Source organism: Labrus bergylta, chromosome 16 (assembly GCF_963930695.1).
Source record: "Labrus bergylta chromosome 16, fLabBer1.1, whole genome shotgun sequence".
In the NCBI taxonomy this organism is placed as follows: Eukaryota; Metazoa; Chordata; class Actinopteri; order Labriformes; family Labridae; genus Labrus; species Labrus bergylta.
The window spans coordinates 23,734,259-23,747,994 of record NC_089210.1 but is presented as its reverse complement, the minus strand read 5'-3'; the positions used below and the strand labels follow the sequence as shown (position 1 = coordinate 23,747,994).

Sequence of the window (13,736 nt, the reverse complement as noted above, 5' to 3'; positions counted from 1 at the left end):
ACTCACCTCTTTTCCCTGGCATTTAAAACAAGTTGAAACAGACCCCATATATTGACCTTAGGTGTGTATCTGTATGTATGCATGTGCATGTAGGTATGAGGGTATGTGTATGTGATATGTATGTATGCTACATGTATATATGTATGTGCATATATATATATATATATATATATATATATATATATATATATATATATATATATATTTGTGTGTGTGTATTATGTATATGTACGTGTATAAGTGTTTATATGTATATATGTGCATATGTATAGACTAATTTTTCTTGCTTTTACGCATTGCCTGTAAAGCACTTTGGTCGGATGAAGCTGTTTTTAAATGTGCTATACAAATAAACTTGATTTGAGTTGAGAAATTGTTGAAAAGAAAAAAAGAACGGCCCGCAATAAAACACTCCACCTCCCATGTTGCCTAGCGCGCTGCAGGAAATACGTCATTACGTCGTTGGAGCCTTCAGCTGTCAGACTTTGGCCACCCTAAAAGTGCAGGTTTTGTTAGCAAACTAACTCGAAGTGTACAACCCGCGCCGACTTTCTTTAAAGTTGTGCATTTATCTGCGGGTCGATCTTTGAACGCGTTAGCCGCCGAGTGAAGCGCAAAGATTGCACGAAGAAGAACCGTTTCGTTTTTATCGTTGCTAGTTTTTTTTTTTTTTTTGCACAAGCCAGCGATCCTGAGCGGGTGTACGGCTTGATGCAGGGAGGGAGGGAGTAGAAAAAGGCAAAAGTCTTTGTGCTTCCCTTCCCCCCCATCAAAGCAAAGGGGAAATGTCTCTGTCTAAAGGAGGTAAGTGGTTTTTTTATTCACTATGATTTTCACAACACCGTGCATACACTTTGAATACTGAGTTGCAGTTTGCGGGGAAGTTATTTAGCTAACCATGTTTGAGAAACGTGGAAAGCTGCATGTATGAGAAGAGGAAAGAGAAGCTAGCCAGCATGTCTTTCCTGCTTTCTATAATTATGAGAAGTCTCTAGACATCCCGATGTCTAAAGGTGTTGTAGCAGATAAATATTTAGTGTGTGCTAAATTAAAGTTTGTGCTCATTTTTTCAGCTAGTCGCAGCGCTTCTTTTAAGTTCCCGTGTTGTGGTTAACATTAGCTTACACCACTCTCACGACAATACAGGACTTTTGCCAAGCTGTAATTATGAACCAAGTTGTCCCCTTCGCTGGAAATCACCGCCCTGGGATCAGTTTCTCGCTTTCGGGGAAAGTAACCCACACTGGGACCACAGGTGTTTGTATTTCTCGGCCTCCTGACTCATGACTGATCAATTGTGTCGGGACCCTTTTTTTTTTTTTAGCGCCTCGTCTTTTAAAGTTAATTTATTATCCCCTCATTCTGCTTCTAATTAGGACATTGTGTTATTTTTTTTAAAACAGGCGGCAATGCAAAGAAGCCAGGGCGCTATCACATAGTCGGCTTCCGCCTGCCAGTGAGTCTGTGCTGTGTGATAATTACTGCACTGTGTTGAGTAAAATACACACCTTGGAAAAATCAAGGTCCTTCCTCTGCGTCACACACTCACATACGCACACACACACACACACACACACATACACACACACACACACACACACACACACACACACACACACACAGAGGATGGTGATGATGTCAATTTACATTTCAAGTTCACCGCTTGTGCTGTGTTACACAATCATACTAGCGTTACCATGGTCGGGAGTACACACTGTTTTGAGAGGGCTGTGTAGATTGGCTGGGGTGCTGCTCACAGGCAATCACAGCCTTTGGCCTACCATGGCATGTTTTGACTTGCAGCACCAATACCTAGAGCAGCCTCTCTCTTTGTTGACAGTTCACTGGCTGCAAGCACAGCCTCTATAGCTGCTACACAGGTTCTGTGCTGTAATTATTGTGTGCACAGATGCAGGCCTGAGGTGTCCATGTAGGTTTTTCCTTCCCCCCCCCCCCCCCCCCCCTTTTCTGGCCACTTTACAGAGTTGTACCTTGGGTGGTCAAGGGTGGAGTGGGCCTTAGTATAGTGCATTGCAGTGCTGCTGTGCACAGTATTGCTGAGGCATGTTTTAGAGACTGTGTTCTCCCTACTAGCATAGCTGATAGGGTGGTGCAGAAGATTATCTGTGCATGAGTCATCCTTTTCTGTATGGACCCACTCCGAGGCTGGAGCTTCCTGATGGTGACTCGCCACGCAGCTATTGACACTTTGATCCCTCGTGCACAATCCAGAAATTCTTGTTCACATGACGTATATGCAGTTATTCCACCCTGAATACTTTCCATGGAACATCTCTGGATTTATAAGAATCGCTGCCTTTCCTGTGGAAGTGTGCAGCTGATACAGACTCTAATGAATCTAAATTCAGCATCAGCAAACTACTCGCTTTATTAAGACGCTATGATCAACACTATACATGAAGCATGTCTGCAGTGGGGAGTTTTTTTTAACAACTGCAACTTTGCATTTAGATATATGATTCATTTTAATTGCAAGCAACTATATAAATGTTTAAATGAAAAAAATGTCCACTTAAATTAAAAGTTAGCACTGGCATTTTATGCCTCCCTGTGTCCCTTTAAATGCTAACCACTTAAATTATTGGTGTCTGTACATGTATTTCTTTGTGTTGCCTATATTTTGATGACATAGGACTATTGTGTCCAATCAGCCCTGGCTCAATGCAATGTAGCCCTTTTAGCAATAGGGTGCCATGTGAATCTGGCCTTAGTTGGCCCTACAGGGTAAGCAAGCAGTAAGCAGCAGGCAGTGTGAAGTGACATCATATTTCCCAATGGGTTCGTGACAGTTGTTGTTTTTTAAGCGGATGTGTGCAGTCTGACTGGCTGACTGTGAGTCACGTCCCACCCCACAGTTTGGACTACAGGGTTACTGCACAGCAAACTGCTTACACCTTAAAGATATCTAATTATGCTTTACATACTCTCTAACAGCTTTAAAGCAGATGTGGCGTGCCAGATGTTTTTTTTTTCCGCTGCACCATCATGTCTGCTGCTGCCCTAATTGTGTTAACGTGAACAAAAGGTTGTCTCATTGGTCAGGCCATCGGAAGGCTTTGAGTGCTCTTGCTTTATCCCACGCAGAGGAAACACAAAGTCTATTTTTGACTGAGCATGTGTGAGTAAATCACACTTCAATCTCTCCCTACCACATGAGACTGCCGTAGTCTGTCCAGACACTGTGGCACTATTTTAGGGCTGCAGCACAGAATGGACCTGTCTGACATTTCAGAGGTATGCAATAGAATCTAAAATCTTAGTAAAACTTTGACTTCCTTTCCAGCTCGATCTAGCAAGAAGAGGTTTACCCAATCGACTTCCTCCACACAGGAGTGGTGTAACTCACTAAACAGCAAATACAAGCCTCAATACTAAGTGCCAATCATACCAATGAGATGACCCATTGCAAACTTTTGCTCGAAAGAGCTGTTGCATTGGTTCCAGAATGAAAGTGACTTCCCTGCACATTATACCAGTTTCTCTGAACTGGGGTAGAAAAATTCCACAGCCTGGCGTCAGCCTGCATGCTGCAGGACAAGAACAGGAAATAACCAGCCAGGTCTAAACTGTTTCTCATCAACATATCCCAGTGGGCCAAACTGTGGCCAAGTCCTAGCACACATGGATATAGGTCAAGAAAAGTGCACTGTTTTTCCTGACCGACCTTGCAACAAGAGTAAACATGCTGAACATGAGTGTCCGTGTCGAGAGTTGTTTTTCCTGTGTTGCGGCTCGTAGGCCCGGTAGCTGTGTCATTCTGGCAGGGATTCGCAGCCCCTTGTGGGAAGTCCCAGAGCCTGCTGGTAAACTGTGTTTATGAATGGGGCTGCTGTCATTGATTTAACACAGAGAGTGTCCAGGGCTGCACAGTTTACAACACCTCACTCCAGATAATTAGAAAATGTTCAAGGCTCCAGAACATGACTTTAGAAAGAGAGTAACATAAACAAGTTGCCCTGGTAGCAGTGATTATTAACGTGAAAAAAAAAAAATCATGACAGGAAGGAAAGCTTGGTTCATTCTACCCCCACCCCCCCTTCATTTTTGAGTCATCATACCAATGTCGATTAGTCATTTAGTCCACCTTCCTTCTATTGCTGGGCCTCAGCTTTGAGCTTTGAGTACACCTAATCTCCACTTAGATAACAGATCATTTGCTACAGTTTGTGTCAGAGGCAGCTGCAAATTGATTCTAACCTTGAAAACACTCCTCACTTCTAGAACAAAAATAAAATCCCCTGTCACTAGGCAGATGTGGATGCATGATAAGAAGCAGAGTACTTTAAATTTGCATGAATGGTCTCATATAAAACCTGCAAACATATGCTATAGGGGTGGCACAAAATATTGATATGACATGTAGGCAATATCGGCGTCATATCCCATGTGATAGGATTGTTTAATCGCTGTGGCCAAATATGAATATTTTAATAAAATTAAAAAACAATGCCCCTCTGACTCACCATGGCACTACTTCATGACTGTGGTGTTGCTGACATGAATGACAGTTAATGGCCAAAGAAGAAGTGGAGAGCTGTATTTAACATTAATCTTTTACCTTTTTGGGCCATTTCATAGTCTTCAGCCAATCAGTTATTGTGATGTCACGCTCCCTTTATGCTTGTGTAGCAAAGGGGCGCTATTGGCCAGATGGTTGGGTTGCGCGCCCCATGATCAGAGGCTGTTGTCCTCGAGGCGCGCGGCCCGGGTTCGAGTCCCACCATGTGTGGCGCCTCTCTTGTGCGTCGTTCCTCACTCTCTCTCTCTCCCTGATTTCAGATTCTATCCAAACATCATGTACTGCCGAATTGCTGCATCCTGATATTATTGATGTCCTGGGCCATATCATGAGCTACCCAGCGATTCCAACCCCGATCTTCTCTAGACTTAGAGATATATGGAGAATGAGCGCCAACATTCTCCATATACAAACTGCTGATCATACTAGCTTGTTTTGATGTTTAACAAAGAAAGAGCTGTGATAATCATACTTCATTTTTTCTGTCTCTCAGGGAAGAAAAAGAACCCTGGGCTGAAGCTGGCCAAAGAAGTGTTTGCACAGCCTGCACCAGCAGCAGCAGCGTAAGACTCTTAATTTTTTTCTCAATAGAAAAAGTGTCAGATCCTATGCTCAGAGAGGTTCCTAAAGTTGGGAGATAGAATACTTTAATGGGTCAATTTGTAATCTCTGTATTTATAGCTCCCCTTAAATAAACTATGAGCGTTTTATAGATAGATATTAACCAATGGGTAACTAAAAAGTGTAGAATGACATCCCTTTTAGGCACATAGGGAACTGTTTTGTCAAAGCATATCGACAAGATAGTTTTTTTTTTTTTCCAACCGTGGAATGCACAGTTCACTACATTGGCACAGCTAATGTGGAGTTACTCTGTTACGAGCCATTGTGGCTTTAAAGTTCCCATGAAAGGACTTATGAAGCTGTTTGAGTTTCCTCAAAAAAAACAGGAAGCCCTAAAGGGACTGGACACAGATATTGATCAGTTTTTACCATGGCTAATACTGTTTCCCCTCATTCTGATTATATTTTCTCCACTTCCGTCATATTTACTGGTTCAAATGGCGTCCAATCGCTTAATTGTATCCACCCCTAAACTCACCTGCGCGCTTTCATTGGCTGGGGGAAACACATCTACTCCCCACCAGGACCCAGACCAAAATAACACAAAACAGTTAAATCCAGACAGGACAGGCTCTCTGCAGACACAGTCACCACCACACATGTATGGAGGCCCATTAGACTGAGCAGCATTAGTCTACATTTTATTTTTAGAATACTGACTCTTGAATACTTGAATTTATGTAACTTTGAGTGACCTCTTCTCTTTGATTTCTTTTTCTCTGCAGCCCCCCTCGAGATCTTGACTCTAAAGCTTGTGTTACTATTGGAGATCAGGTACATTTGTTTCTGTAATCCTTTGAAATCGACCCTCCTACCTTTTTTTTCCTTTTACTCATGTTCAAGCAACATCTGCTTCCTTCTTCCAGAACTTTGTGGTGAAGGCCGATGACTTGGAGCAGATTGCAGAGCTGGGGAGGGGAGCGTACGGGGTGGTGGACAAGATGAGACATGTGCCCAGCGGGGTTATCATGGCTGTCAAGGTAGGCTTGGGGGGGGGGGGGGGGGGGCTGCTGCTCAGGTTACCTGATTTGGCATTCCTGTAAAGTAAATGCATCATGGTTTTTTTTAAAGCGTGCCGTTCTGACTCTTAGATATGTTCAACGCATGAGCTCATGTAGTAAACATTTGGATCTATTTGACATGTTATATGTCAGGGGACACCAGTTGATTTTAAGCTATATCTGCCTGCTGATGACACTGAGAGCCCAATCTGTGATGTTTGTGCCCTCAGAGGATTCGTGCCACAGTCAACACTCTGGAGCAGAAGAGGCTCCTGATGGACTTGGACATTTCCATGAGGACAGTGGACTGCTTCTTCACCGTCACCTTCTATGGTGCCCTCTTTAGAGAGGTGAACAAACAAAGACATGCATGACTCGTACCCATGTCACGTGGAGAGCGTCATGATCTTGTTTCATATTTTTTGGTTGACATCTTTTTTTTCTTTTTTCTTTGTCCAGGGCGATGTCTGGATCTGCATGGAGCTGATGGACACGTCTCTGGATAAGTTCTACAAGAACGTTATTGAGAAGGGCAAAACCATCCCAGAGGACATCTTGGGAAAGATCACAGTAGCAGTACGTCCTCTCCCATATTTGACAAATTAAGATTAAAGCCCAGTTATATGTGCATTATTGGACACTTCAACATTTCTGAAACATTCTGTGTCGATGTCGGATAAACCGAAGCCGCATGCTTCATGCCATGTGCACAGCTACTTAAAGACTAGCCGGCTAGACTTGCCACAGTGTTGTTGTGAGGTGCCAATCAGCAGAGGCCACAAAGCGTCGACCTACTGGAGGGTCTCTCTCTCTGTCTCTCTCTCTCTCTCTCTCGCTACCTCTCTCTCTCTCTGTCTCTATTTGATGGATCACTCATGATTTCTTCAGGAGTCGCGAAGAATGCAGCTGTAGAGAGTGAAGCAGGTTTTACCTAACATGAGAATGACAGATTGTCATGTAACCTGGTATTTTAAAACAGTTTTCTTCTGAACATAAAACATTATTTTTATTTTGGCTGTGAGTTCTACTTCTTCATATAAAGAAAAAATAGAAATGTGTTAGAGATTGCAATTGGTGCATCTCTTAATCAAATTTAGCCTCAAACTACACATTTTCAGTTTCATATTTAAATACTTATATTTTTCTATTAATGAATTTAAGAAAAAAAACAAAAAACTGAGCTGTAAGGATGCTTCAAATTAGATAAAAAGTCACTATTCTCTTTTATTTGGAAAAACCTCTGTGGACTGAGGATGTGCTTCCTTTTTACTTAATCTGTGTTTTTAAAATCAAATAAGTGTGACTCCAGATACAAGACAACAACAAGCATACCAATCAAAATGTAGCTATTATTTTGTTAATATCTTTTAATAACATGCATCTTAAATAGTCCTTATATTTTCTGATCAGCTGAAAACATTGAGCATATTTCCTTAAGTGTTCAACATTTCCCTTCACTTTCTCTCTTTACTCCACAGATTGTCAAGGCATTAGAGCATCTTCACAATAACCTGTCAGTGATACACAGAGGTAATTAGATGATGTCATCACTTTGTACAGTTAACAGTTTCCTGTTGATGTTTGTCAGTCTGGTTTTTGATATCTTCTACCTCATCCTATGTCCGTCAATGTCTTCTCTCCAGATGTGAAGCCCTCCAATGTTCTGATCAACACTGAGGGCCAAGTGAAAATGTGCGACTTCGGCATCAGCGGCCACCTGGTGGACTCGGTGGCCAAAACAATGGATGCAGGCTGCAAGCCCTACATGGCGGTAAGTGGGTAGAGCAGGGAACAGGGTCTCCTGGTACCAGCTAGCTGAGCTTTCTGGAAGGGTTCTCTGAATGGATTGTCCATGTCAGACACTCCTCCTTAGTCTACCAGCTCCTTCTTAGGGTGGTTTCACACTAGAGACCTCGGCCCCGAACCAAGTGCACTAGATCCCAAAGTCCAGTTTGATCAGAGTGAACACAAACGTACCGTAATCGGGCACTGTGCCCGAGTCTGCTTGAAGAGGTGGTCCTGGGGCACGATTCATGTGAACTCGAGTATGGTTCGTGGGAGATGTGAATGTGACTGTGCTCAAACAAAGTGGACCACTATTTGACAAATTCTGAACGGCAACTTTTTTTCGCTACAAAAAACCTTTTGTATCTGCGCAGCACGGGCCCATTTCATCCTCTGAGCTGCACGATAGATGTGGAAGTAGGAGGAGGGTTGTGTTTGGCGTCTCAGAAATACTAAAAACGTCCAAAGTTAGAAGGGTAGACTCAGCCCTCAAGTGGTTGCCATGGTTGCTTCCTCTTTCTCCTTTTTGGCATATTTGTAAACCAACTATGTGCATATTGCCACCTGCTGTATCGGACTGTGTACTCGGGCACGTTACTAATGTGAACACAGACCAGCGGGGGAGGAGGTTGTGCCTAATGCAACAACATCCTTAGTCAGAGGAAAAGCAGAAATTGACATGCAAGGAGTTTCATTTAGATCCTGCACTGATGGTAATGAAGCCTCCATCAGAGCTTTGCACATAAACTTGCAAACATCTTGCCTGGAATGAAGTCACACATAAAACTCCTAAAAAAAATACATCTTTTCTGATCGATTTCACCTCCTTACATTGATTCACATTGTTAAATAAGGAACATTAATGCCTTTATCAGATTACATTTTTTCTATTTAGTCATTCTTTGTTACTATTTATGTTTGAAAATTGTTGTCATTGACTTTCGTATTGTTCACATTATTTACTGATAGTTGCACTATTAGGTGCAGGGGTGCTTATCTGTAGTTTATCATTCTGTTTCAGCCCGAGCGGATCAACCCTGACCTCAACCAGAAAGGCTACAGTGTCAAGTCGGACATCTGGAGTCTTGGTATCACGATGGTGAGTGACATCATTGTTGCTGAGTGCAGCAGCTTATGTCATTAGTGATTTGTTTTAGATGAATGCTAAATGTTATTGCTACCTTTCTGTTTGTTGCTGCATTTGAAAATTGTCTTCATTGCATCCTGAGTGGAGGATAGACGGGGGAGAAGATGGAGACATGCTTGTTCTAGGAAATTTGGCTATAAGATGAGAAATACAGGGAATTATTGGCAGGGGTAAACGATGATTACAAAGCGACTTTCTACGATATGCAGGAAACTTTTGTTCTTTGAACAATGGGCATCAAAGCTGTCGAGTCCCACATGAAATCTGAAAACAACGACACTATGCAGCGAAAAATTTGTATTAAATTATATTTGTTTGGAGGTTGAAAAAGGTTTTCAAAAGTTTTCAATTAGATTATGAAAAGTGACCTCCAGCCCTCCAAAAGAAAGGCACAAAGTCATTATTTCATGGAATGAAATTAATCCATGTCCACTCTTTTTCTTTTAGCAGAGCATGAACGTCTTGTACGCTTTTCACTGTCCTGTTCAGCCAATAGAGAAATACATTTTCACATCATTTCCTGTACAGTTTAGAATTTGTGATGTGCTGTAAACTGTGATGATAAACTACAAGCTATACAAACAGGCACGTCTGTTACGTTGAGTCAATCGACTGCAATACTGAGCTGCATATGCCGAACTCTGCGTGCTGCACGTTACAAACAGACGACACTCCTTTCTAAAAGTTAGTTCTCAAAGTTTTGTGATAAGCAGAGCGGGACGCTGTGTCTCTCAGTGTCAGATTACACACACAAAGATGGTATAAGCAAACAAGGAGTCTCACTTGTGTTACAAAACAAAATCACTCACTCAAATGCTTACTAACTCTCTATTCATCATTTGGAACCAGATTGTGTTTAGATATTTTAAATGTGGTGAAGAGTGGGGTGCCGGAGAGTGGTTAGTTTGCTTGCCTTGTGTACAGAGGCTGTAGTCCTCGGAGTGGGCGGCCCGGTTACAAATCCAAACTGTGGCTACCTTCCCGCATGTCATTCCCCACTCTCTTTCCCAGATTCCCTACTCTGTCCACTCTCCTGTCTCTCCAATGGGGGCCCAAAAATAATCTTGGGGTTAAATAATGGTTAAGATTGTGCTTAAAACACCTAGTCAGACATAAATCATGTGATTTAAAAAGTGTGATTTTCATAGCCTCGTAAGTACTATTGACCTCGTGTTAGCAAAAGCCTAACATGCTGTGATGTTTTGTATTGTAAACTATGTAAAATATATTATGGTTACATTTTTAGCTTTATTGAGTAACACAGATAAACCTCAGGGGAAACGCTGACTTAGTTAAATATGATAATTATGATCCCATTACAGGCAGCTTATATTTCATAACATGGTAGGAATGATGAAGTCACCTAGCTGTTGAGAATTCTGCCACGAGACATGCTCTTGATTCAAACTTTGCTCTATCACAAAACTTTGCTCAGTCCTTGCTTAATCAGCTCGTCTGTGTCTCACAGATTGAGCTGGCCATTTTGAAGTTCCCCTACGACTCCTGGGGGACCCCGTTCCAGCAGCTCAAGCAGGTGGTGGACGAGCCGTCCCCGCAGTTGCCAGCCGACCGATTCTCCCCAGAGTTTGTAGACTTCATCTCCCAGTGGTAAGTGTCTGCACTCGGTGATAATGTGTGTTTTTTTTGCCCCCAACTCTATGCTCCTCAGACACTTTAGTGCAGAGCAGCATAGAGGCCCAGCAGGGGGCGTTGTTCCCTTGATATTTACTGACAAGGATGGTTGTTATCTCTTATCTGTGCTGCTCCAATTCTTGTCAGAAGATAACTATGTCACTAGACTTTCTTAGATGTTTTGATTCATTATCAGTCTTATCAGCTTTTTTCTCACTCTTACTTACATCTCTTTTTTACAGCTTAAGAAAGAAACCAAATGAGAGACCAGCTTATACAGAATTAATGGTGAGTAGTAGTTTTTTACATTTTCTTCTCTTACCCCCCCTAAACAATCTAAAGGATGATTCTGCTTTTCCATCCTCTCTCCTGCATACATCCCTGTTGTAATGTTCTGCGTGCTGTTGTTTATGCATTTGTCCACTAGAGGCCAGGCTTTCCCAATTAACCCCCAACATAGTGGTGTTGGTGCTTTACATGTAAACAACAACAAAAGCATCATTCAAATTTGTCCTTCTAACTCAAACTGTCTTTTTTGTCTTTCATTCTTTTTTTATGATGCAGCAACATCCATTTTTCACCCTGCATGACTCCAAAGACACAGACGTGGCCAGTTTTGTCAAGGTCATCCTGGATGACTGATGTGCTCCGACCTGGCTCCGCCTTCATCAGGGTAGGCGGGACTTCTCAGCAAAACAAACCAATGGCCTACCTATTTTTTTTTTCTTTTTTTTTTTCTTTTTTTAACTCACTGGAATGACAGACTCTCATGCACCCGCACACAACAGGGATGGGGTGGGGAGGGGGGGGATGACCCAAAGACTGACAGCAACAAGGCAGCACTGGAGCAGGGGTGTGGCGGTAATATGAACTTATACGGTAAAAAAAAAACAACAACAACTGGAGAGGTTTTAATTTGCTCCTCTAAGCTTCCTATGTGCGCCATCATTCAACACGACAGATATGAACTGAACCCACTTTGTTTTTTTTGTCCTTTTCTTCTTCTGTTTTTGCCCCCCCTGCCCTCTTTTTATCTCTCTCTCTCTCTCTCTCCATAAAACGGACAGAGCCAGCCATTATTTCCTTCTGAAGCATATTGTATAAATACTTTGAATTTTTGAATTTCATCTGCAAAACCATCAGTTAATGTTTATGTTGTTGTGTATTGAAAGCTATATTTGCATAATGCGTTTGTATGTTTTTCTCATTATACGGAGTTTTTGATACTGTATCTCTTCGACAAGTGTGAATTTTACCGGACTAGGGCCTTATTCGTCACATTGCATCAGGTGAGCAGTCCGACCTGCTTCTGCTCTTCATCGATTCATTCAGCGCTCGGGCTTCAGAACAAGCCTTTGGGAACTCCAGCAGAGACAAATGCGTAAGAAATGTCGAGAGGTCACATTCTGGATGGAAGAAGTCGCAAGTCATTCCTAGATCTCTCGGTCATGAGAGGCAGGAATGCGAAGTGTCCAATGTCATCTGAATATTGATCTGAGCGGAGACTCCTCATGCAGTGACCCTTTCTCACTCTTCTGTCTTTTGGTATTTACAAGTCGGCGTCAGTACTAGCATCGTGGCACCCTGGATGTATTCAGGGTCGTCTAATTGAGCTTACAGCTTCATCTTAATCTCTGTGCCATTCTTCAAATCGTTCTCATGAATTTCTGCATTAATTGTATTTTTTTCTCTTTACTTTTGGACTTTTTCTGTCCTGCAATTTGATTTGATTTCAGCAGCATTTAAATCTTTATTTTTTGTCTATTTTTCTCAGTTCTGGAGTCAGCATGGTCTTTTCATACGAGGCACTTATCTTGATGTGTTTTCCCCAGATACCTTATTATTATGCATTACACAGACAGTATGTTAGGGAAATAATTTATGTGTTGAAGATGTAAATACTTTCTCCTTTTTTTTTTTTTTTTTTTTTTTTAATGTAACATGGCACTGCCTCAACCTAGCAGTGCTGCTGAGTGGTAGAGTGGTTGGTATTAGTTAGTTTTAATGCAGTGTGACACGTCATACACAAACACTTGGACTTGCAGGGCCAGCTGACTATCATTCACCTACTTTGGACTGATGTGCTGTCAGGCGCCGCCGCTCAGGTTTCTTCGCTCCCCCTTTCGTGCGGAGACGACCTCATTTTATTTTTCCCTAGGTCATACTCTCCTTGAGTGCTGGACCGAGAGCCTCTTTTCAGTCCTTGGTGGGCAACCATTATCTCTTCTGTGTGACCATACTATGCAGAGCCTCCTCGCCTTGGACACAAAGCGAGAGGTCTTTTGCCATGTGGCAGGTTTTTTTTTCCCGCTTCAAGTGTTCAGAGACTGTGATGATGGTGGTGTTGAGGATAGTGATGATACCTGCCATGCATGCGTCTGTTCATGGCTAGCACTCATCACCTCTCTGGTTTACACTGTAGTGCGACCTTTATCAAAAGTCAGTAAGTCAGGAGTATTTATGATTGTGAATAATAAGGGAAAGCTAGCAACACCACAAAGAAGCTGCTGTACTTTCTTATCTTTTTTGGTTTTGTTTTTATTTTCCCCTTCCTTTTTCCTTTTTTGTTTTAGTCGGCCTTCTTTGGATGGCCATTCCCTTGGTGTGTAAAAGTGAGTTTTTACGCTGATCACAATGAGAATGGAACACTTGCTCTACCTCTTACTCCTTCACTCTATTTTGCCACCTTTTCATTGGGTGGGACTGACAAACTTGAACTATGGAAAGACAAAAAAATAAAGGCTTTATTGTTCAGAATGTCCTGTTTGATAGCTTTCCTTTGAATGATTGCTGTGGGTTCAGCAATGAAAAACAAAAAAAGTTTCCTCCCCTCTGGACCTGGAATATCTGCAGCATATATCATCACAATCTATCGGATAGTGTCAAGACATTTCCACTATAAAACTTGAAACGATCAACCTCTTGGTGGGGCTAGAATAAAAGCAAAGCCATACCTAGAGTCATTGGGACAACCTCTGGGGAACATGAAAGTCTGTACAAAGTTTCT

At 42.2% G+C, this 13,736-nt stretch overlaps 1 protein-coding gene across 1 annotated transcript; it reads left to right on the top strand.

Annotated features, from left to right (window-relative positions):
- The first annotated feature begins 452 nt into the window (after positions 1 to 452).
- On the top strand, positions 453 to 13,486 carry map2k6 (mitogen-activated protein kinase kinase 6). Its single transcript, XM_020648700.3, has 12 exons — positions 453 to 804; positions 5,034 to 5,103; positions 5,890 to 5,938; positions 6,031 to 6,144; positions 6,396 to 6,515; positions 6,625 to 6,741; positions 7,644 to 7,695; positions 7,809 to 7,936; positions 8,972 to 9,049; positions 10,566 to 10,705; positions 10,972 to 11,017; positions 11,294 to 13,486. Exons 1-12 carry the CDS (start codon positions 786 to 788, stop codon positions 11,369 to 11,371), a joined length of 1,011 nt encoding a protein of 336 aa, XP_020504356.2. The 5' UTR covers positions 453 to 785; the 3' UTR covers positions 11,372 to 13,486.
- Positions 13,487 to 13,736: the final 250 nt, after the last annotated feature.

Excerpts from the sequence above, each read along its gene's own strand:
- map2k6 (XM_020648700.3), top strand. Across the intron at positions 5,104-5,889 it reads CCTGCACCAGCAGCAGCAGC|CCCCCCTCGAGATCTTGACT; the intron begins GTAAGACTCTTA and ends TTTTCTCTGCAG. Across the intron at positions 6,742-7,643 it reads TGGGAAAGATCACAGTAGCA|ATTGTCAAGGCATTAGAGCA; the intron begins GTACGTCCTCTC and ends TTTACTCCACAG.